Below are 23,743 nucleotides of genomic sequence, written 5' to 3'. Positions count from 1 at the left end.
ATATTAACATTATAAATAGACCACATAAACCAGAATGTTTTTTCCAAACTGTAGATTAAAGAACATGCTTGATCATATCAAGAGCCATGCCCTTTGCAGTCTAGACTTACTTGAACTTTGTAATTTATTCACTTAAAAGGAGCTCCTTCAAAAATTATTATGGTGAAAAATATTTTGAAAATTTATGTCCCAACACAATCTCATTGAAGATAATTTGGAACACCAACCTCCCCCTCCCCCTGCCCTCAAATAATGACTTTGGTGTAAAAAATTACATAATTTAATTGAACCAAAGGAAATCCCATAATATAGATATATATTTGCATTTCTTTGAAATATGTTGGACCACTAATAGGAATAAGAGAACCACTCTAAATGTTTGGAAATTTGACTTTTAATTTTAAGTTGGAACAGTTTAACTTAAGAAATCATTAACATTTAAATAACATTTCAACAAACGTAACTGTTTGGAAACTACAGCGAAGACAGCCTCCTGCCTTCTGTCTTGCAAGGATGTATTTGGAAGGCCCTGAGGGAGAAAATATTGGAGTTAGGAGGTAAATGTGAAGCCATTGTGGAAAGGAAGAAGTTACACTCTTCCTGTTATGACAGGAAACGTAGACAAATGTGCTTCCTGAGCATTTGCTCAGCAGGGAATGCAGCAGTCTTTGACCTTTACCTTAGGTACATTTTGGCTTTGTTAAACTAGTAAACATGTTTTGCCCCCAAAAATATAAACCTGGTTTATTTGATTCTTCTCAGATTCAAATTATGTATTTCATGTATATTAGGTATGGAGAAATAGAGGTATTTATTTCATGATGGCATCTACAGGTTGGATTTTGAATGTAAATCATCCCTTTATCAAACCAAGCAGACCTGAACAGCACATATAAAAATTTTAAAAATTTATCATGTTATAGTCTTCTCTTTTTAAAATCCAAAACATTCTTAGGCTTAAAAATGTACCACAATAAAATCTTATAAATTCTGGTAAGATTAATAATTGTAGATCATCCTTCTTCCTTTGCCTCATGTGGGCAAATATTTCAAAAATCAGCTATCACAAAGTTTAAAACCCAGACTCTATGAGTTTCTTAATAAACACTCAAGTTTATTAATATGCATTTAATTATTGGGATAGCCTAACCATTGTGTTGTTTTTGTTTCAAATTAGTGTGCAATGCTTAAGATTTAAAGTTTTATTTTTGGGTTTATGGTGTTGACTTAGGATGAGGGGTTGGTGGAGTTCTAAATTCCATACTCCATGCCCCTTATTTTAATCCTTTTATCATGTTCAGGGCTTTTGGAACTACTGCTCAAAACCCTTTTGGACATCCCTGCTTTGCAGGGAAACCCGCTCAAGTTGCTTGAGGCCAACGAGGACAATAGTTCTCTTTGCAGCCCGAATACACTGCCATCTCATCCTCGCAAGTTATGCTGGAGGGTTACAGGCACATGGTAGCAGTCTGCTTAAAAGAGTCCCTCACTGCTCTTTAAAGAGCCTTTCATTTACCGAGGCAGGCCCGTCATTGTATAAAGGAGCACTTGTCTGGAACACAAGTCTGCAGTGGCATTACTTCCTCCACCGAGAGTAATCATCAGGCCTAAAGCTCGCAAGCCTTTCTAATGACAGACTGAATTAAACAAAATAAAAATTGAAGAGGAATACTTTAGAACAGTTGTACCATTACTTACTGTCAGGAACAAGCCAAAGGGAGAAAAAAGAGCATTTAAGAGGGCATTTCCCTTTTTTCAATTAGAGATTGTCTTTGCAGACTCTTGACTCCATCCCTAACCCTTTAAACACATAGGAAGACCTAGTGGCTCTGAATTAGAGAGTGCATTGTGTCTCCCAACTGTCCGTCTTGTCACTCATTAGTCACTCCGTTTCCTTGACTGGGAGGAAACTGATTATCAAGATGGGGTGAGGAGGAGCAGATCTAAAATATTTTCATAGATGAGGGTTATATTCATCATTACTCTAGTTAGAAAAAAAAAAAGATAAAAACTCTAACCTTTGAAAATAGCATTAGCTGAGAGTATTAATAGTCCAAAACAGATTCTTTTTTTTTTTTTATCCCTTCGAATTTGCTTTTTTTAATTGGGAAAAAAAAAAACTCTTTAGGTTTATCTACACTTAGATTTTTATCATACAATTCTTTTACATTAAAAGGAAAATTTAAGGTAAATAACTGTTTTAAGACATCCTTAAAACTTCTTCACCCTGTATCCAATTGTTCGGAATCATTCTTCAACCCAGAGTCATCAATGCCTAAGTTAGGGTACCATCTTCTGTGCTAGCAAGTTAATTCGAAAATGAAATATTTTTTAATTTAATTTATTGGGGTGACATTGGTTAATAAAGCCATATAAGTTTCAAGTGTACAACTCTATAACACATCATCTGCACACTGCATCATGCACTCACCTCCCAAAGGCAAGTCTCTTTCTGCCACTGTCCCAAACATTCTAAAACAAATAAACTAATATTACTTTTTGAGTTTAAGAAATTAGTAAATCATTGTCCACTCCCTGAGCAGACTCACTGAGCAGTTGAATTACGGCCTGGGGCAGAAGGCAGGGGTAGGCTAGAAGGAAGGGGTGGGCTAAAAGGGGGGAAGGGGGACATATGTAATACTTTGCACCATAAAGATTTTTTTTAATTATGAGGACCATAAAAGGAAATTAAAAAATAAAGTAAATTTTAGCAAGATCAGGTCAAAAGTATCTTGCATAGTAGAAAGAAGTATTGGGGACCCGTAGATAAAATTATGGTTGCTTCCCTTAGTAATTATTGTGCCAGAAGTAGTTTGGTATCAGGCCTCAATGGTTCTCATAGATGTGTATAATCAATGTATCCAAAGTCCTTTTGCTTTCATTGATTCAGGACCTTTTTCTGTGAGGTGAAGAGACTCCCACAGTTAGCATGCAGGAAAGTTCTCCCGAGGTGGCTTTATGAATGGAGCTGGGATTCGTAGGGTGAATGGAGGAGGCATGTGTGTGGTGTGGAGTCTCATTATTAAATGTCCTTTCCACTACACAGGAGTCAAACTAGTTTACCTACTCCTGTAGGAAATGGTACAGGACTGGTCCTCTGTTTTTAGAACTTGTCATTTACACTGCCTGTGCATAAATCAAAGACCCACCTTTTTTATTCTAGCTAGTAAACAGAACTGTATTTGCTACCAACCAAAAATGTTTCTCACTTTGTGAAATTTAAATAAACAGCCATAAATATAGAACTAGTGTGCGCCCACTAGTGCTGCCTGTGGTTGTCACGGGCTTTAGTGGGAATGGCTGGAGGTCTCAGGGCAGCATTTCTGCAGAGTTCACACAAAACAAGCTTTGGTTTATTGTCAGAACCCAGAAACCAGCTTCTCAATGTTAGTATTATTGATATTATTTTTCACTTTAGCCTAGATAACTACCCTAATGTTAATGATGTCATGCACTACTTTGCTTGTACTCCTCAGAATTGCTGACACTTCTTAATGGACCTGTACACTGCTCAGTGAGTGGTTGCCCGGTCCATGCTGTGCTGAATTTAAGCCCCTGAAGTGCAATTATCTAAAAGAGGGGAGGAACCCTGAGGGAAAGAAAGAAAAACTTGGTGTGAAGAAGGTTCTATTTCTAGTTCATCCAGGGACTTGTTTTGTGACCTTGGTAAGGCAATTCGTGTCTTTGTCTACAGCCTCATCTGAGAAATGGGGATGACAAACTGTGCCAAATAATGACTTTAAAGAGATAACTGTCAAATGTAGTGAGATAACTTATAAAGTCTTTGAACTTCTTAGAAAACATTCACCAAATACAGTCAACACTGTTATCTAAATACAACTGTAAGAAATATGATATGCTCCAATTTCACTAACAAACCCGCACACAAAATTAGATCCAGTCCAATTTTTCTCTTACTTAGTTTCACCAAAGTACGTGTTATTGTAAGTCAATATGACAGCCACAAGAAAAGAAAAATATCTGACATTTTCCTCTCTCAGATGCAAACTTCCTATTAACATAGTTTTTAGCCATTTAGCTTGCAAAAAAAAAATCATAATTCTCCATCCATCTATCCATTCATCCATTCAACAACTATTTAGCAAAGTATTGTTCTGGGACTTTGGGTTATGAGATCAGACAGGAGATATTCTGGGATTTCAAGGGAAGCTCAAGGTCTACTTGAGAGAGAAAACTGACCTAGACATACTAATGGTAACACTGTCCTAGAAGGGCAGGATGTAACCAGAAGTGACTGACCCTGACACATCAGAGAAAAAGTACTGCATACCTTGGATAGTGTTTCACTGACAACAAGTCACTTACATATATATGTGTGTGTGTATATCTATATATCTATATATATCTATATATCTATTTATCGATAGATAGATAGATAGATAGATAGATAGATAGATAGATAGATACACACTAGTAGCCCTGAGCACAAATCCGTGTGCCAGTAGCTCTCTGTGGGGCCTGACCACTCCATGCCCGCTGCCCAGAAGCTCTCATCGGCCATGGCAACAAGGCAAGCATTCCACCAGGCTTCTCACACTGTGCACTCTCAGTGGGACTCTGGACAGGCTGAGAGGACTGGGTGCCACCATCTTGTAGCTCTGGGTGCCACCATCTTTGTGATGGAGTGATAGTTAATTTACATATTGCCCTTTTATTAGCTAGGATATATATAGATATAGATATAGATGTAGATATAGATGTAGATATAGATATATAGATAATCCCTTAATTTAAGTCTCATAACAACTTTGTAAGGTGCCTGCTATTAACTCCATTTTACAAGTGAGGAAACAGTGTTCAGGTAAGTCAAACAATTTACCCAATGGCTCACAGCTTATAAATGTCAGAGCTCAGACTTGATTTTAAATTCCCATATTTTTACCAAATCACCAGTAATGATGTATATAAGATACTTTATAAACAGTAAAAATGGTTTAGTAATGTAAATTTCCTATTTTATTAATATGGATAATGATAATTTTTCTATGCATTTTCTGCACTATGTATTATATATAACTTAATATTGTCTACTCAAATTTTTTACAATCTCTTCTAACTACAAAAAATGACCCCATTTATATCTTAGGATATGGAAATTAGAGATGATTATGATAATATATTGATGAGGTTGAATAGCCAAAACATAACACATTTTATAGAATGAAATTGCAGAAATATATTTTTGTTTTGAACTATAATCTCCCCCTTGACCCACAAGTCTATGCTACCTAGGCATAGAATCTGAGCATCTGAAATCTGGAATAAGATTTTACAGGTCTCTAGTCCAGCTTCCTGTTGAGTTCAGAAACCCCTTCTGCACCTTCCTTGATATGCAGCTTTACTTTACCATATTCAGGAAAGAACTACTTCTTAGTTCATGAAACTTGATCCACTCATGGACAATTTTCACCACTAGATTTTCTCCAATTTGAATCTTTTTTTGATTTTCAACCATACTTTCTAATTCTGCTCCATAAAATAAAACAGAATAACTCATCTGCCTCTCCACTTGGCCACAGGTCTTCGGATTTGGAAAATGTTTGGCATTTCACTTTTAACTCTATTCTCTGGGATAAACATTTCAAATAACCTTAAGATTTCTCAGATCCTACATTAACCTGTTTGCCATTCTCTAGCCTAATTTTGTCAGTGTCTTCTTAAAATGTAATTCTCAGAACTGAATAGGTTCCAATAATTAGTTGGTGCTGACTAACAAAAAAAGTCATTAGAATTATTAATTCCTATATTGGAACACTATAACTTTAGATCCTTTTCCCCAAAAACAGCTATTACATCAGTTTTCTTCCAACCTGAGCCCGTGTAATTGTTTTTTTTTAATGTGAACAAAGACTAAGATCGTTTCATCTTGTTGTTTGTGACCCATCTTGCCAGTCTGTAGAGGGAGCTTAGAGCCTCTACCACCTTTTGGGTTACCAAATTCAGATTTATGCTATATGCTTGCCATCGACAGTTTCATCTTAACCACTGATAAAAATGTTGCCTGAGACAGGAAAGTTACTAAACTCTGCCGCCCTTTCTAGAGACTCAACACTGATGAGTTAATTCATATTTAAATTATCAAAATTACTACCAGCCAGTCTCAAATCTAAAATGTTGTGATGAGGACTTAATCAAACACTTTGCCAAATACATGCTCTTTGAAAATCTAAACTCATTAGAAAGTTCAATAAATGTTTGCTTAACAAATGCAGTCAAATCCTAGATTCCTCCCCCCCCCCTTTATATCCCTATCCTGTGATTGTAAAGTTAAAATTTTATTTTCACACTTTTCCCTCCTTCCTGATAAATAATCTGGGAAAGGAATAAAGGCTTTTCTCTGAACTTTTTGAAATATGTTTTTCCTGAAATCTAGAGCATATACACATATGTATTTCTCTCTAGACATTCTCTGGTTTCTCTATTATATATATTCCCCGTGTAAGAGTTCCTTTCTCTCAAGATTCCTGTCTCTAACATGTTAAACTTTTTAGTAAAACACCTATACCCCAAATCTCTTGATTTTTAGAGATTGTCTAAAAGGCATTCAGACTTTAACATAGAGTCAATTTCCATTCCATAATCCACTCCTTCGGCAAACATTCATTGAATGTCCACCAGTAAGAGCCTGTGTGGGGCCAGAGTGGGGGTCTTCAGGGAATTCAAAAGCCAGCAGGAGAAATAGACTCATAAATACCCAACTCTGGAATATTAGAATAAGTCTCATAACAAAGGTTTGTAAAAGTTCTAGGGAACAATAATGAGAAGTGAGTTTTATCTCAATGTGACAATGAAAGCTGCATAGAAGTTGGCATTTAAACCAAGCCCTGCAGCATGATGGGAGCCTGCCAGGGCCAGATGGAAGGGGGGAGGGGTGCATAATACCACAATCAGTTTTCACTATGTACTACATAAGAAATGTCTGGAGGGGTCAATGGGCGAGGTGGAAGGGGGGCATCTGTAATACTTTCAACAATAAAGATAAATTTTAGAAAAAAGAAATAAGCAGAATCAAGAAAGGGTAGTTTTATGGAAACAGAGAGAGGCTAAAAAGAATTTTTGTAGGAAGGGAGTTGTCAAAAGTATGAAATAGCCCTAGCCGCTTTGGCTCAGTGGATCAAGTCTCAACCTACAGACTAAAGGGTCCCAGTTTGATTCGGGTCAACAGCCTGTACCTCAGCCAGTTGCAGGTTCAATCCCCTGTCCAGGTCAGGGCACACGTCTAGGTTAAGGCATGTGTGGAAGGCAACCAATCGATGTGTCTCTCCCCTTTCCTTTCACTCTCTCTATTAAAAAAAGAAAGAAAAGGAAGAAAGGAAGGAAGGAAGAAAGGAAGGAAGGAAGGAAGGAAGGAAGGAAGGAAGGAAGGAAGGAAAGAAGGAAGAAAGGAAATGGAAAAATATCCTAGGGTGAGGACTAATAAAAAAAATCATTAGAAGTATGAAATAAACCACATTATTCAATTTTTAAAAAATAACCAATATGGTAGGTTTTGTTTCATGTTCATCTCGATTAGAATAACATCTACTATTATTTTTCTTGCTCAGTATAGAGAAAAAGTTGTTCAGAAAACAAAAACTGAAATCACCCAACACTAGATAAAAGTACAATTTCAGATCACTTACCTGTGACCAAAAATATAACACTATTAGCCAATAATACATTTTGTTTAAAATAAAGAAAATTCTTTTTCAACGTTAAGGAATTAAATGACTTTTTCTCCAGCACTAAGAGACAATAATTAGGGAGATAACATGCAAAACAGAAGCCCCACAGTTCCTAGCACAAAAGTCTGGCGAAGAGAAGACTCAATCAATATTGCTTAGCATAAGGTTTGGCATGTAGAAAACTCTCAATAACAATTGCTTGGATTGATTTCTGTTTATGTAAATAGATTTTCTTTATTTCTTTATGACTGAATTATATAGAGTTGTATTGAATGAATGTGACTTTTCTCAATTTCAAAATCTAATTGCATTGCCTGAGTTATACTTAGTTAAGTTTTAGAGTAATTGTCGAGATTATGCTAGGCCTTATGCTAGGATTTAAACTTGAGGTTACTATAAAACTTAATGCTAAAACATCTTAATATATCATCGTTACAGTTGGGGCCATTTCAAGAGGTAAAGAAAAAGCATAAAATGGTCATTACGTATAGAGTCATTTTGCTTCCCCTGCATGTATTATGTCTCTCTAATTCAGAAAACTAAATTTCAAGTTCTAGTGCTAACGTAAATAATATTGGCTGTATCCTCCTCTCAGTGCACCTGGATTGTCAATATGTACTGGGATGTGTTAGTTACATTTCAACTTGGAAAAGAGCCTCTCTTTGCCTACTGGCCGTAAGAACAGCTTTCCATCTCACCTACAGCTCAGAATACAGTCCCGAAATAGAAATGGATTTGTCCCATCACAAACTATTGTCACGTTATGAAAAACATAACGATTGCAATACATTGTTGTATTTTAAGTATAAAAGTTCTGAATTGCAATCTGTCATTGAGTGGCATATTTTCAACAAAGAGAAATAGTCCAGGTCTCTTTAGAAAACGTCATGCTTAAGAATCATTTTATCTCATCTAACTATGAACAATGAGAAAAGGCATTATGAAATGCATTTTGGAGTATGCTATGAAGAATATGAACATAGTATGGAATTAAAATTTAGAGCAGTTAAGATTTTGAAGGTATTTTCTTAAATGCTTCAATATAGTCATCATCATTTCAGTTTGCAGTTTTGATGAAAAGAAACTACATGCGCCAACTCTTTTGGCATTATCCAGTGGCCTGCTTGGTTATACAAAAGTTAAGGAGCACCTAAAAGTAAAAACAAATAGTGGCTTTAATGATATTTCTGTGCTGAAATGTACTTTGATGGCGAGTGTTGTAACGTGCTAAATTCTGAGGTTTCAGTACAACAGAAACCATACTGTATTGAGACATTCCACCTACAGTTTGTGGTCATGAAAGTCTGATTAAAAGTGGTTTTAGATATACGAAAGTATTTTGGGTCAGTGCCTTCTATATTGAACCTACTCTGTAGCCTGTTTCACAGAACAAAATACCAATGTGCAGTTATATTTGCATAACTAAATTGCATCTAAAAGAAATATTAGAAGACATTTTGTATAAATCTATGATTAATGATTGTGCTTTTATTCATTCCAAAATGTCTGTCTTTATTTAGCTTATCCTTAATACTGATTATGGCTCATCTGAATGAACCAGAATAAAACATTTCTAAATTAATATGATAACCAAATATTAAAATAAAACGCTAGCTATATTTTGTTAGAAGCACTTTAGAAAGACAATCAATAAGATAAAATAGAAGATGCAACATTGGCAATTATTACAAGGAAAAATTGTCTAAATTGAAATGTAACTAACACATCCCAGTACATATTGACTAGCTACGTGGGCTGGTAAATACCTAAATACTGTATTTTCCAAAGAGTGACCAATGGGGATTCTATAGTTCACTTTATCATTCTATAAGAAATAATAAGATCCTCAAATAGCCTTAATCACTAGACTCTTCAAGCTACCACGACTGATATATTTTGTAAGTTTTTTTCTCTGTAAGTCAGCTCAGAAAGGAATAAGAACTGACTAACTTTTTTTTTTTGAGCTTCCAATTTAAGCACAATGCTTGATACTGTGCATACGTTATTTTATGTAATCCTCATAGAAATCCTGAGTAGGTGTTCTTTTCATTTTACAGATGAGAAATCAAACTCAAGAAATTAAGTGAATTACTCATGACTAGTAAATAGCAGATTCAGCCTGCAAATCCAGGATCCCGTGTTCTTCCCTTTCTATCAATATTATACCATGCTGCCTTCAATACAAATATGATTATATATATATATATATATATATATATATATATATATATATATAATGATTTTAAGTATAGCTTTATCTTTTTTAAAGTGCTAAGGAGTTCATGGGGAAAGCTATCACAAAATTTTATATAGCACACATCAATTTGATATTTCTAAAAAACTTCACATAATTATTTTTCCTGGTTAGTTTTGTTGTACTAGACATCTACCATGTGCCCATCGGTGTCTGCTGTCCTAGGGATACAGCAGTGAAAATGCTACAGGCCTTTGTAGAGCACTGCAGTGCAAGAGACAGACATTAAACAAATGACCACACAAAAAAATACACAAATTGTAAAATACAGTATGTGCTGCTGAGGAAACATAAAGGACGATGGGAAAACAATAAGTATTAACCAAAGTGTAGAGGAATGAGGAGACCTGGGGTGGGGGGGGGGTGGGGGGAGAGAAGGGATAGGTTGTCTGTCTGCTAGTCCACAGTCCCTCTCAACACATTTACTTAGGTGTGTGGGATGGCGGGAAGGGCAGGGATTCGGAGCTCAGCTGAGGTTTCTGGTTTGGGTGACTGAGTTTATGTTGAGATGGGGAATGCAGGAAGGAGAGCAGATGTGGGGGTGAAGATAAGGAGTTAGCACTCTGGGGGTTTTGAAATTCCTAGGACATTAAGATACACTTAGGACTGGAGGACATCGATTGGGTGTCTAAAGACGAAGAGAAAGCGAAGGGGTGAGAATCTAGATATAGGAATTACACACCGTTAGTAGATAAAACTGAGCTGACTTCTGCTAGATGAGTTGTATAGGAAGGTGAGCAATAAAAGTAAATACTAGCTGCCTTTGAAAACAATAACTAAATCAATGTAGTCACCATTACCCAGCATATATGCCTCAAAAAGATTAGTTCTGAAGGATGGTAGTAATTGCTCCTCAAAAATAAATAAAGAAACAAATGTCCTGTAGGTTTGGGAGGCAGGTTAAACCAAGTTTAAAAGGTTTCTCGGCCTTTTTATTCCCACGTGCCTCCTTTCCCAAATGTGTTGGGCCACTAAACTTTTTCTATTTAGGACTATTTTATGGAAATTATATTTGACAGAAGACCCGCTGGGAAACACCAGGTCGTGTAAGGGCTTATCATTAAGAATGTTCACAGTTTTCGGTAGGCAGACTGGAGTTTAATCAAGAGAGGACTGACACTGGGAATCGTGACATACATGTTTGCGTTCGGCAGCGCTGGCAGGTAGGAAGTATTGGAAGCCGGAGACGGAGTCTGGCGGAGGCCTGTCAGGAGGAAGGCAGTGCACCAGAGAGGAGGTCTGGAAGATTGGAATGAATTGAGGACAGAATGATTCCAGACAGGGAGACCGTCTCAGGCAGGAAGCTGATAAGGACCGGAATGATAGAGCCATGTGGGAAATAGACAAGAAAGTGTGAACCTGAGAAACATTTTGAGGGAAGGAATTATGGGGCTTGGTAATAGATTAGATTAAAAGAAGGAAAAGGCGAAGATAACAGTACAGTTTCTGGCCTGGGAGAGGAAGAAAGATACACAGAAGAATGAAACCAAAACCCTAATGGTGTGACGGCTGGAGTCCTCCTCAGTTCCCTGCCAGGTTTCTGGAAAACAGAACGCAACACTGTCCGAAAGCACCGTCAGCCACATCCCTTCACGTGTTTTCGATTAAGTGGCATGAGACTGCACAATTGTAAGAATTTTTTGGACCTAGATATAAGATGCTGCGTTCATCAGGCCATGTCCAGTTTTCAAGTGATGAAAAAAAAAAAAAGAGTCCCAACCTTAATTATAAGGGAAGGATGTCAACCATGCTGAAATTAATTTCTTTTCAAATCATCCATTGTTCAAAGAAACCATGAGCTGTACTCTGGTCACCTTCATTACTATTCCCTGCATTAAATCTGGCACTTACAGTTTCACATTCAGCAGCCAGCTAGAAGTCACACATTTTCAGATTCGGAGCAGAAATTAGTTTTAGATTTATTTGCTTCCTTTCCCAAATGTGTTAGTGCCCCAGGGCTCTGACAACAGCACACTTTGTTTTACAAAGAAAAAAAGTACTGTTGTTGTTTTTTTGGGTTTTGTGTGTGTGTGTGTGTGTGTGTGTGTGTGTGTGTGTGTGTGTTTAAAGGCCTGATTTCTTTTTTTCTTTACGAAAACCCTGCCTGCTTTCATTCTCCCAGGTGACATTTACGAAGAGGAAATTCGGGCTGATGAAGAAGGCGTATGAGCTGAGCGTGCTGTGTGACTGCGAGATCGCGCTGATCATCTTCAACAGCACCAACAAGCTGTTCCAGTACGCCAGCACCGACATGGACAAGGTGCTGCTCAAGTACACGGAGTACAACGAGCCCCATGAGAGCCGGACAAACTCGGACATCGTGGAGGTGAGAGAGCGTCGCGGTTGCAGAGCCCCAAACTTCGGAGGCAGAGGCATGAGCTGTGTTTGGACACCCCCTCTTCCCAACCTCCCCCAACATATACACACCCAAGTACACAACCTTCCTTTTCCTATGATTCATACTCTCTCTAGTGCACCCAAGGTTATCACCCCAACTAATACTCCACACTTTCTTCCCCCTCAAATTTCAAATTAGAATGACATGCTGATAAGGGAGCCCGGCAATCTGGTCCTCGCTATAGAAATCAGGCAGCAGTATCCAATTACCAGCCTTATCCTTCCTGAGTCATCATTGCCCACTGCTAAGTCAGGTCAGCAGATTGGGAACGGTGGCCAGGGGACGGCTCACCCGTATTTTGGATGACTTCTCATCATTTCTTTTAAATTTAGACTAGTTTCCCAGCATAGTAAAGGACAGGAGAGGGCTGATGGATGTCGCTCTCTCTCATTGATGTTTCTTTCTCTCGCATCCCTTCCTCTCTCTCTAAAATCAATAAAAACATATTTTAATAAGTAAATCTCAAAAAAGTTTTAGATTCATTAACATAAGTAACATTGCCATGCAATTTTAAGTGTTCTTGCATGTGTCCTATTTTAATGCTATTGCCTCACAGTATCCTTGATAAGCAATGAATGGTAAACCGAAAAGGAAGAGATGTAGGGAGAACCATCCTCCTCTGTTTATTTTTCTTAAATGTCTATTCACGGTTGCCTAGATTGTGACTGCTTTCCCAGAACTAAGAGAAAATTAATAAATGGTTCAAAAGTATGTAGTCAGGGTCAGATTGCCAGAGTTTAAGTCATTCTTGCTAGTGCTTAGACTGATTCCATGTTAAGAAAACCTCTAGTACTGACCCTGATCAAATTAATCTGCCTCTCACATAGATCTTCACTTAATTTGTTATAACTATCTAAGATTATTTGCTTTTTATTGTGAAATTTTGCAAAATTATTATACTGATCAATTTGTTAAAATTTTTGCCTAATAATACGAGCAAATAATTTCAGAGAAACAAAAGTGAGTGATAACTAGGCCTAATGTGGTATATGTTTAAAATACTTTCAGATTTGCATTATTGCAAATCGTTTTTTGTTTTTCATTGACGGATCATTTTCATTGTGTGTTTGCTTCAATCTTAAAATTTAAGATCATTTATAAAACTTACATACTGTGTATTTCAGATAATATTTTATTCATGTGCACATCTATGTGAAAATATAAAAAGAAACATGAATATGAACAGCACTAGTCAGTTGTCAAATCTCATAGGTGCTTTCGTGTGTGTGTGTGTGTGTGTGTGTATTTCGATCTGTCTGTCAGTCTATGCCTGCTCATATACATTTAACATAAGCTCCAAACATAAAACAACTCTGTACTCAAAACTTCATCTCATTTCCAAAATCATTACAATAAACATTTCAGGGCAACAATAGAATTTGATTTGGAATTTGTCTTAGACTTGAACTGTTCCAGTCCTTAACATGATGTGAAATGTGGAACCAGGAGGGGGGCTAGGTTAAACTAGTCCAAAATTTGTCAACTTTTAAAATTTACATTCTTAAAGGAGTTTAAAATCTAGAAAACTCATCTGCTGAGGAGTTCTCTCAACAATATCCTATGTGACTTTAAGACAACTAAAACTTCACCACTGTGTAGACTTTCATAATCTTCTCTGTAGGCCATGAGAAGAACACTGGGTGGAAAGTCAGAGGGCTTGCATTTGAATCTTTGTCTTACACAGTCTTTCAATGTGACAAGTTAGCTACTTCTCTGGCTGAATATCTGCTCAGGTACAATATATAAATATGCCAGATTTCATAAATGTGTTAAATTTTTAATCCACTGCGTAAAAAATACGGTTATTGTAGTAAAAGCATTTCCTTGAAGAAAATCCATTTTATTTAACTCTGCGACTGGATATTTACCCCAAATGCTAGTTTGTGAGGCTGTTGAAATTCAATAGGGATTCTGGTGATATTAAAGAAGCCTTTCTCCTGGTTCTCTTACCTGCCTTCCCACCCTCATCTAAAATATAAAGGCATTGAATTGAAAGTCCTTCATGACATAATTCTTTAAAAAGTGATATTTTTAATAGAGAGTAAAGAAGCAGCCTTATTACCTTACAGTTAATACATTAAAGCTCTGAATCTCTCCAAAAGACACTAGGGGTGAGGATTCCACGGCTTGATTCTTTGGATGAAATAACAGTTAAATCTAACACGTGTAACGTCTGTCCTGCTCAACTACACAAATCACACGTTCTTCACCTACTTGCCTTTTCCACACAGTAGCAATAACAGATGATGGAGGAAGTAGAGTGGGATGCCATAAACCCAAGACAATGTACGTCACCTCCACGTAGAGTCTTTTTCAAAGTGTGGTTCATTGAAACCAGTATGCCTGAGATTCATGGTGGAGCAGAGAGGGGGTCTGAGTAGGAATCTGCATTTATAACACGTTTCTTTCAACAATTCGTATACACAGTAAGTTTTAACACCGCCACAGCACGAGACATAAATAGTGTTGAAGGCCAAAGAGCCTGGGATACATCAGGGACCGAAGGAATCTGCTTTTAGAATGGAGCTAGCATCAAGTGGAGAGTTCAGGTATTACTCCTGGGTAAAATTTTAAATCCTATTTATTTTAATTTAATAGAATACATTTAACTGAGTAAATTTAATGAGGAACATAATATGTTTCATGAAGGGTCATTAGTTTTATATTTCCCATTTGGATCATTACCTCTCTCCCTTAACCCTCTGAAAACAGTTTACTCACAAGAAAAAAGGGATTGGCAGGGAGAGAGAAGGAAGACGATTCCTGGCATTTGGAATGAAATATAAATTTCTGGGCCATACCGGAGTAGTGTTGCAGGGTCACAGGAAATTGTACAGCGCGTGGGTGTTGAAAAAGATTCCTTCTTATAGAAAAAAAAAAAAAAAAAAGCTCTGCGTAATTATCATGTCTCTGCTTGATAATTAGCACTGCCGTTACAATGGCACAAAGACTTATAAAGACTTAACAGGCAGACTGAGAGCGTTTTTGTTTTTTTTTTATTATTATAATGCAGCTTGAATATCTGCTCAGATACAATATATAAATATGCCAGATTTTATAAATGTGTTAAATTTTTAATCCACTGAATTAAAAAAAAAAAACAGCTATTGTAGTAAAAGCATTTTCTTTGAAGAAAGTCCATTTTATTTACCTCTGTGACTGGATGTTTACCCCAAATGCTGGTTTGTGAGGCTGTTGAAACTCAATAGGGATTCAAGGAACTGATGGCGTTAAGGAACTGGCCCCTTTATGTCTTCCAGCTACCTAGCCCCCTTCTGGTTCTCTTACCTGCCTTCCAACCCTCCCAGCTGATGTTGGGCTGGATGGCTGAAAGAAGGTGTGGTGCCCTGCACTCCAGGATGAGCTGAAGAGTACAGGTCCCACAGGACATGCTTCCAGGACACTTCACTTAGCAACAATTTTAGCAAACACCAGCAAAAGGCAGGCATTCTTGTTAAAGACATAAAACATATATAAAAATCAGCTTAGGAGCAAGTAGAGGGCAAAGGAGCAATAACTTCATTGGAATAGTACAAGCGACTAAAAGGAAGGCATAAGCAAAACAATTTATCAAAACTTTTATTCAGACAGGTCGGGGATCACCAGATCACTCCAGGTCATTCTTGGAGTCCCAGAAGTCCCAGACAGGGACACACCCAGCACACGTTTGCAACCCACCTCTCAGGGGCTCAGTGACTGTGAGCTGCTTATCTAGTCTGGCCAGGAGTGGAGTGACAGAGTGTGGAAGGGAAGTAAATCATGAGGTCCTTGCTTCTCTCAGTCAATCAAAAAGAAAGATGGAACTCTGGTAGAAGGAACCTTGGATTCACAACTATCTCAGTAGAGAATTACTAGCTTTTTTAAAAAAAAATCCTCAACCAAAGATACATTTTTATTGATTTTAGAGAAGGAGAGAGAGAGAGAAACATTGATATGGGAGAGAAACATCTATCAACTGCCTTCCATTCTCATCCCGACCAAGATCATGCCTGAAACCTCGGTATGTGTCCTGACTGGGAATCAAATCAGAAACCTCTTGGTGTGTACAACAATGCTCCAACTAACTGAGCCCCTGGCCAGGGCATGGTGCGCTTTTTTGTTTTGTTTTTTTGGGGGGCTTTTGAGGGTTTGTTTTTTTTTTTAATGCAAGAATATTCAAGAAGAGTGTAGAGTGTGGAGGAGAGATTAAGAGATATTTATATGAAATTTTATTTTCTATCATCTGAATCCTATTTGAAATTAAATAATCCTATTTACATGAAAACAGTTGTTCCAACAAAATTTTTTTTTACTGAGTGATAATTAAGGCCTGAATTGGAATAGGCAAGGCCTTGACATAGCTTATAAATGTCATTGTTTCACAGTGCTACTGGAGGTTATCAGTAAGCTAACTATATAGTTTGATTTTTGTTGAAAAGCAAATGCAGCAAATTGTAGAATTGGATTTTTTTTTTTTTTACAAACTCTATATTACAAAACTCAGGAATAGGTGTAAAATATGAAAATGCACTAGTATCTACTTAACTTGAGTTTTCATATGTAAAATTATGCTTGTGCATGCCTAGTGGTTGGATATAACACACTTTTTTTAAAGAAAAGGCACATTGGCCTCTTTGATCATTTGTTGAGTTTTCATTCTTCCACACATTCACCCACTGGACAAAGATTGGCTGAATTCCTACCACGTGCTCTGTGCCAGGGAATGCCTGGAGATGTAGACATAAACACCAAACACAGCTCCTCAAGGACGCTCTGTCCTTAAGATTGCTCCCAAGGCCAGGCAGGGTCTGGGCCCTGTGTTTCTCTTCCCTGCCAGCCTCACCTTTAGCTGTTCCCCTGCAGATAGCTCCTCCCCCGACCCCCATCCCATACTTAAGCCACCTAAACATGTTTATACCCCTCTACTTCTCTAAGCCCTATTTGTTTTGTCTTCAGCTTTCCATACTAGGTCTTTCTTGGCTTTTTTTTTTTTTAATCCGGTCAAGTCAGGTCCCCGTTTATACTTTTACATAGCTGTCCTTGAATCACCCTCCAACTCGTGTGGGTCCTTTTCCTACATTGTAGTTATCATCTGTTCTATTTTCCCCATCAAACACTAATGAAGCTGCTACCCAACTGCCTATTTCATACTAGATTTTCAACTCCTTGAAGGCAGGGGCTGTGCACATTTTGTTTCCCGTCCTATCTCTATGGCTTAATGTGAGGTCTAGAAAGTGTTAGGCCCTCAGAATATAGTTGGAGAATAAACAGAAGGAAACAGATAATAGGGTCTACCCAAATGATGATCCTATGGCACAATGTTACTCATTTTAAAATATGAAAAAATGTTTTATAGTGCCAATGAAATAGTTCTTTAAATTTTGATACATTTTATCACAGCACGGTCAAAAAACTAAAATAATCTAGATCTGTACGATCTGATACAGAAGCCACTAACCACATGTGGCAATTCACGTTTAAATGAATTAAAAGGAGATAAAAAACCTAATTCGGTTTCTCAGTTGCACCAGCCATATTTCAAGTGCTCAATAGTCCCATGTGGCTGGTGACTATGCATGGGACCTAAGGTAGAGTGCATGGGTCGTCCCAGAAGGTTCTGTGGGATAGCACTGGTCTTGATTGAAATGTGAAAAGGGAGGCGTTTAAAGTGAGTGTGTTCTCCAGTTAACAGCAAGATTAATTCTTCAGTTTAAAATTTGAAGAGTGCATTTCACAGATGAAGAACTGTGCAGAATCCAGAGCATAAGCGTTCCCTTTGATGGACACCAATTTGGAACTAGGCACCTTTTACCCCGAAACCAATAACCACAGAGTCAATCAGTAAACTTGCCGCCTGGTCAGAAAACCCTTACAAGTCATCCAGGCTGACAGGGAGCCCTAACCACGTACACTAGGTGATGCGTGCTGTTTTTTTAAATGAAGCGTGGGAACAGAAAGATGGTAGGTCTTTCATGTTACTATTTTAAAATTCACTTGAAGTGATGTGGGCCAGACTTAATTTTATAATTAGTAAATTTATTTTTTTTTTTAAGTAGCTTTTTCTTTTTAAAGGAACTTAGAAAACTATCTCAAGAAATCCTTAAAATCCTCCTTTGGTTACCATGCAATATAATTAAAATAGTTCTTATTGTGAGTAGCTAAGTAACACTGCCCTACCCTCTAATAAAAAAAGTATGTAATTGTTTTTCAATAGTTAGTATTGAAAAATGAAAAAAGGATTAGCATATTCCATAAAGATGTAAACCTTCAGTGTTGAGACTACCCAGAAAAAAGGGGGAAAGTGGTTTTGTAAAAAAAAAGGTTTTGCATATTTCTTCTAAATTATAATGCTCATTTTTGTTTACATATATTTAAAAGCCTCTTACTAATAACTATAAATCATATTTATATTTCATTCCCTAAATTTAAAAGAAATGGGTCTAAAAATGTATTCATATTTCTCATAACTACCACAATGGTGTTTTTTTTATATATCAAATTTTTATATATCAGATTGGAAGATCCACTTTTTAAATAATGATTTTGCTTAATTTGCATATGCTTTGTAAACATGAAAACCTGCTTAACATCTCATTTATTTTTTTAAAAAAATCATTGTTAAACAAATACAGTGCATGTTAATTTTCTTAAATTATATGTACAAAGCAGTAAAACTGAATTTTCTCTCATCTCTGTTATTGCACATCTATAATGGTTTATAGGCATTAGTACTCACACAGTCAGCAGAAAATTGTTTAATAAAGTAGGAGCTGAAAAGACAATAGGTTTTAAAATACAGCTTTTTGTCAGGAATGTAACTTCCTTATAATTATTAATCATCACCCTTTTATCATCGTTACTATTTTACACAAACTTTCTTAACTGGAGCAAATCAAAGTCCTCATGTTCTTTCCCCCCTCAATCTCTGAAAGTGAAAGGGGGAGAATATGTATCCTGGTTCATAATCATCCATACTTAACGACATTTCCAGATTCTGAGGCACAAGGTACTTGATGTTGGACAACACGTTTGAACCAAAGGTTGCATTCTAGCCACTGACAGCACCTAAGTAACAGTTACATTGTTGGGCTTTAAAAGGCACAAATAAGATATCAAGGAGTAGGACAGCCTTACTTCCTCAGGAATTACTGAATATATCTATGTGAACAGCCCAAAGTGAAGTTTTAGGAATATTCCAAAGTCCTGCCTAGACTTAGAATTAAAGAGGTTGAGTTTTAAACAAAGGATGATGATTATTTCAATTATCTCACTGCATTTTTTAAACATTATTACTATAAATCTATTTCTCTTCTCTGAAGGACATGTTGATGTTTTACTTATCTCTATTAACTCCAACTGCCAGCTCAATATATGGAACGTTGTAGAAATTCAATCAATATTTTCTATAACATACATATACACACACTGATGATCATTATTAAAATTTACCACATTTTCTTCGTTGAAGTCAGGTATGTTCTAATATTAATAAAAGTGAGACTAGTTCAAGGGAACCAGCGATAAAGAGAGGTTGTTGCTATGTAAGGAAAAAGATAACAATATTCACAGGAGACAGCATAGAAATGTTGTTTGTAGTCCTAGTGGAAAGTAAAAGACTTTGGAATCAGCATGCATTAGTTGATTCCTGGGGAGGAAAGAAGCAACTTTGGCCAGGATCTGACAAGAGTGGTCCATGGGTCTCATATGAACACCTCTGGGCCTGTCTGAACCCCTGGGGGTCTCTAGCTGAATGGCTGATTCTGACCAGTGGGTCTGGGGCAGAGCCCATAAGCCTGTTTCTGACCGGCTCCCAGATGATGCTGAAGATGCTAGCCTGTGAATCAAACTTGAGCAGCAGGGACCTACTATAGACTTCCCTTCCCACACATCTGTTTTCTCCAGCACGGAGTTCCAAAGTACATTTTTGAACGTTTCTTTTTTTCTTGCTTTACTGAGGGTTAGAATCATACCATCGAATAGATCTAACAAACCAACTGGCCTCTGAGGAAACTAATTCGTGAAGGCAGGTGTGTGAGGTTTGAGGAAGTGCACTGTGAGGAGCCTGCCATCGCTCCAGGAAGTGAGTCACTTGGTCATGAGCACCATGTCTCCTGGCCTGTGAATGCCCACCAGTTGGTAGTGGCTGTATGGAGCACCTGTTGAAGATTTGGAGACCAGACTCAGAGGGCAAGGGGTAGGTGATTGGTTAGGGCAGTGGTCGGCAAACTCATAAGTCAATAAAGCCAAATATCAACAGTACAACAATTGAAATTTCCTTTGAGAGCCAAATTTTTTAAACTTGAACTTCTTCTAACGCCACTTCTTCAAAATAGACTCGCTCAGGCCGTGGTATTTTGTGGAAGAGCCACACTCAATGGGGCCAAAGAGCTGCATGTGGCTCTCAAGCCGCAGTTTGCCAACCACTGGATTAGGGGAGTGTGCCAGGGCTGTGGAGAACGGTGGCAGCTATGTTTTCCTCGCTATCCTCAGTCAGAGTATTTCATGGTACATTCTGGGAAAAGACTTCAGACTCTGTCTTCAATGGGACGGTAATTAGGCAAGTGCTGTGTATGTATACAACAGATTGGGTGGGTAGATTATGTTATTGGAAATACATCTCATTTTACTGAGAGCTATCTGGCATATTATCCAGTCATGTCTCAAAGGCCTTTAATGTAGTCTTTGTTACCCTGAAATTTAGCATTTGATGGAAGTTCTGAATAAGGAAAAAAAAAAAATCCCTGTCAATTATTTCTAAAGGTCATAGAGTTAATGACTAGCTGGGAGGTTAATTAGAATCTGAAAGCCTCTTCATATCAATTAAATCTCTTATCTTTATGTTTTAGTAAATAAACTCAGTAACTATTTAGACTTACTGTTTTAGGATAAGGAACACTATAAACAGTAAACTGTGCAATGGGTATTTGGGCTTTTATCTGGAATCTAAGAAAACACGGTTACAAAAAAACTGATATATGAATTAATAATAGTAATCCTATTTCAGAATTTCTGAATCAGATACTATATTTTTCAAAATAGTATGCAAGTTACTCCTTAGTCATAAACAAATGCCATCTCCGTGACCTTGAGAAAACCGTTTCAGAGAGAAAAACTAAGGTCAGCGTTACCCTGAGAGTGAGCTACTAATCTAAAGTCCACTCCGGTCTCAGTTCCCTTTTTAGTTCCAAGGTTACTGTGCACATGGTAAATAAGTGATATATTGAATGCCTGTGGCCTGAAAATTGCAAACCCAGTCTTCATGTCATGTGCATCCTCTTTGGGTAATACAACCAACTTCCAGATGAAAGGATACAGATCTGTTCTGATAAGTACGGTAGCCAATAGCTAAATGATGCAGCCATTAAAAATTGGAATTCATAAAAAAAACAACTAAAAGTTCCATTCCTTGGTCTCACCGTCCACATTCCAAGCGCTTGAATGGTCAGGACCGGCATAGAAATGTTCTTGACCCCAGAAGCCTCCTGCGGGGCAGCCTCTGGCAGAAGGGGTAAAAGTGGCAAATCTAGTGCTCCTGCTCACTGCGGAGACTAGAATGATGGATTCAGCCTAAAAGGCACATAAGCCGGAGAGGATGCTTGCAGCCAGGTCATCCTCCCCTCCTCTAGCAGGCACCTATCGCATGCCCACTGCGTATGAGGCCATGGGAACACTGACAGGAAGGCTGCCCCTCAGTCAGGGTTTACTCTCAGGAGCAGGCTCTTGTTAAATGGGATTTTGTGGCGCGAGGTGAGAAGACGGAGAGGACCCTGAAGGTGCAGTTCCCGTGAGGAAGAAGGAAAGACGGAGGCAGGGGCAGGCATGAGGAGTCCTCGGGGAACAGACACAACTTGATCATTTCTGGACTTTCCCAAGGAGAGGAGGAGAAGCAGGCAGGCACAGACTTTCTGTGACTTACCCTCGGCAGGCATGCAAGGAATGTTATCTCCACCTAGGTCTCAGAACCCAGTCCTCCTGCCGTGTGGGCTTCTGGGTTAAGTTCACGTGAGGGAAAGGCTGCAGGATGATTTTGCTAAAGAATGTTGTGGAAGCATTCATCATCTTGAGAGCCCACCTTGTGGATTTCAGGGTGAGGAAACAGAACCTTAAAAGCCCCACCCATTTGGAGGGAAATTAAATTCTAGTTCTAGCAACACCGCACACCAGCCCTCTATCCTGGGGCGAGTTGTTTAACCTTCCCGGGCCTCAGGTTCCTCCTCTGTGTTAGCACTGTCACCCCTGACCCTGTCTTCCTCACGGGCTGCCGTGATTATTACAGGCTATAAAAGATGCCAGAAGCCATTGTGAACTGTTACGCTGTATCAGGTGCTTTTACTTTCAGCATGGAGGAGAAAGTGCAGGCCATAAAAGCTCCAAAAGAGAGAGGAGCAACCATTTCTTCATTTGGGAGTAATCCTAGAAACGTTTTGTATTCATCAGTATTTTATTTAATACCGAAACATAGTGTTCTTACATACATAACGGATTACACGTTATGTCCACAAGGAGATCTATAGGCCGATGGGCTGGTTTTCTCTTCCATAAGCATGTATGTGTGCGAGGTATGGTGCTGAGTGCCTGCGAAATGCCACAGTGATGACGGCACATCCACTGGCCTCCAGGGTCAACGGCCCAGAGTGGACAGAGCACACACAGGATTTGTCCTGTCGTTCCGCAGAAATGGATGAACACGAGGACCATGTGCCAAGCAGTGTGCTAGTGCCTGGTGATGCATCCGTGACTGTCCGACCCAGCAGCCCAAACCACAGTGAGGCAGAGGGCAGGGGGACCAAAGGGGGGGAGTCATCACAGCTCTGAGGACCTGAAAATGCCTCATTGTGGATTATATTGGGAAGCATACCTTTGAGTGATAGGGAGAGTACGTTCATCGCTGAGTCAATCGGCAAGTCATTTGTTCCATTGAACGTGAAAGTGATAAAAGTAATGATATATGGCCATATAAATGCATATATAGGTACCCATGCATATAAATGTATGTGTAAACCTTTATGTGTTATATATATGCAGCAGCCTTTATTTTGATTTCCCGTGGGCACTGGGTTTTTAATATATGGTTCCGTAAACGTGATTATAATTTTTAGAGAAGTTTATAGAATATGAATGTTAGGGAAAAAAGGCAGTGCATAGAATTGCCTTTACGTCTGATAAAAGGTTCTCTCTTGCTGAGAATGGAAGCTTTACATCCTTGGTTTAACTTTACAGAAGAGGTTTTTGCCTCCCCTTTCCCCTAAATCCTAAGACATGATACATCTGGCTGAGAGGCTGGAAAATTGTTACATGGCTGTGTAACAGTCTTATAACCTAATCATTGTACAATTTTTCTCCCAGCTTAATCATGGGAGAATGTTCTTTGTTTTTGTAGTCACTGTTTCACATAGTAACAGCTTGTTGCATTTTGGTCTGGTTGCC

The 23,743-nt window shown here is 38.1% G+C and overlaps 1 protein-coding gene across 25 annotated transcripts in view; it reads left to right on the top strand.

The window, feature by feature from the left end:
- MEF2C (myocyte enhancer factor 2C) overlaps positions 1-23,743 on the top strand; it is a 159,833-nt gene that overhangs the window by 76,110 nt on the left and 59,980 nt on the right. For all 25 annotated transcript variants that reach the window (XM_045571708.1, XM_036409195.2, XM_045571710.1 and 22 more), the window contains one exon: positions 12,062-12,265. In XM_045571708.1, the coding sequence (XP_045427664.1) occupies positions 12,062-12,265 (204 nt within the window). The remainder of the gene's footprint in view (positions 1-12,061; positions 12,266-23,743) is intronic.

The sequence above is a fragment of the Pipistrellus kuhlii genome, unplaced genomic scaffold (genome assembly GCF_014108245.1).
Source record: "Pipistrellus kuhlii isolate mPipKuh1 unplaced genomic scaffold, mPipKuh1.p scaffold_m20_p_4, whole genome shotgun sequence".
NCBI classification, from domain to species: Eukaryota; Metazoa; Chordata; class Mammalia; order Chiroptera; family Vespertilionidae; genus Pipistrellus; species Pipistrellus kuhlii.
This window is presented reverse-complemented; position numbering and strand designations above follow the sequence as displayed.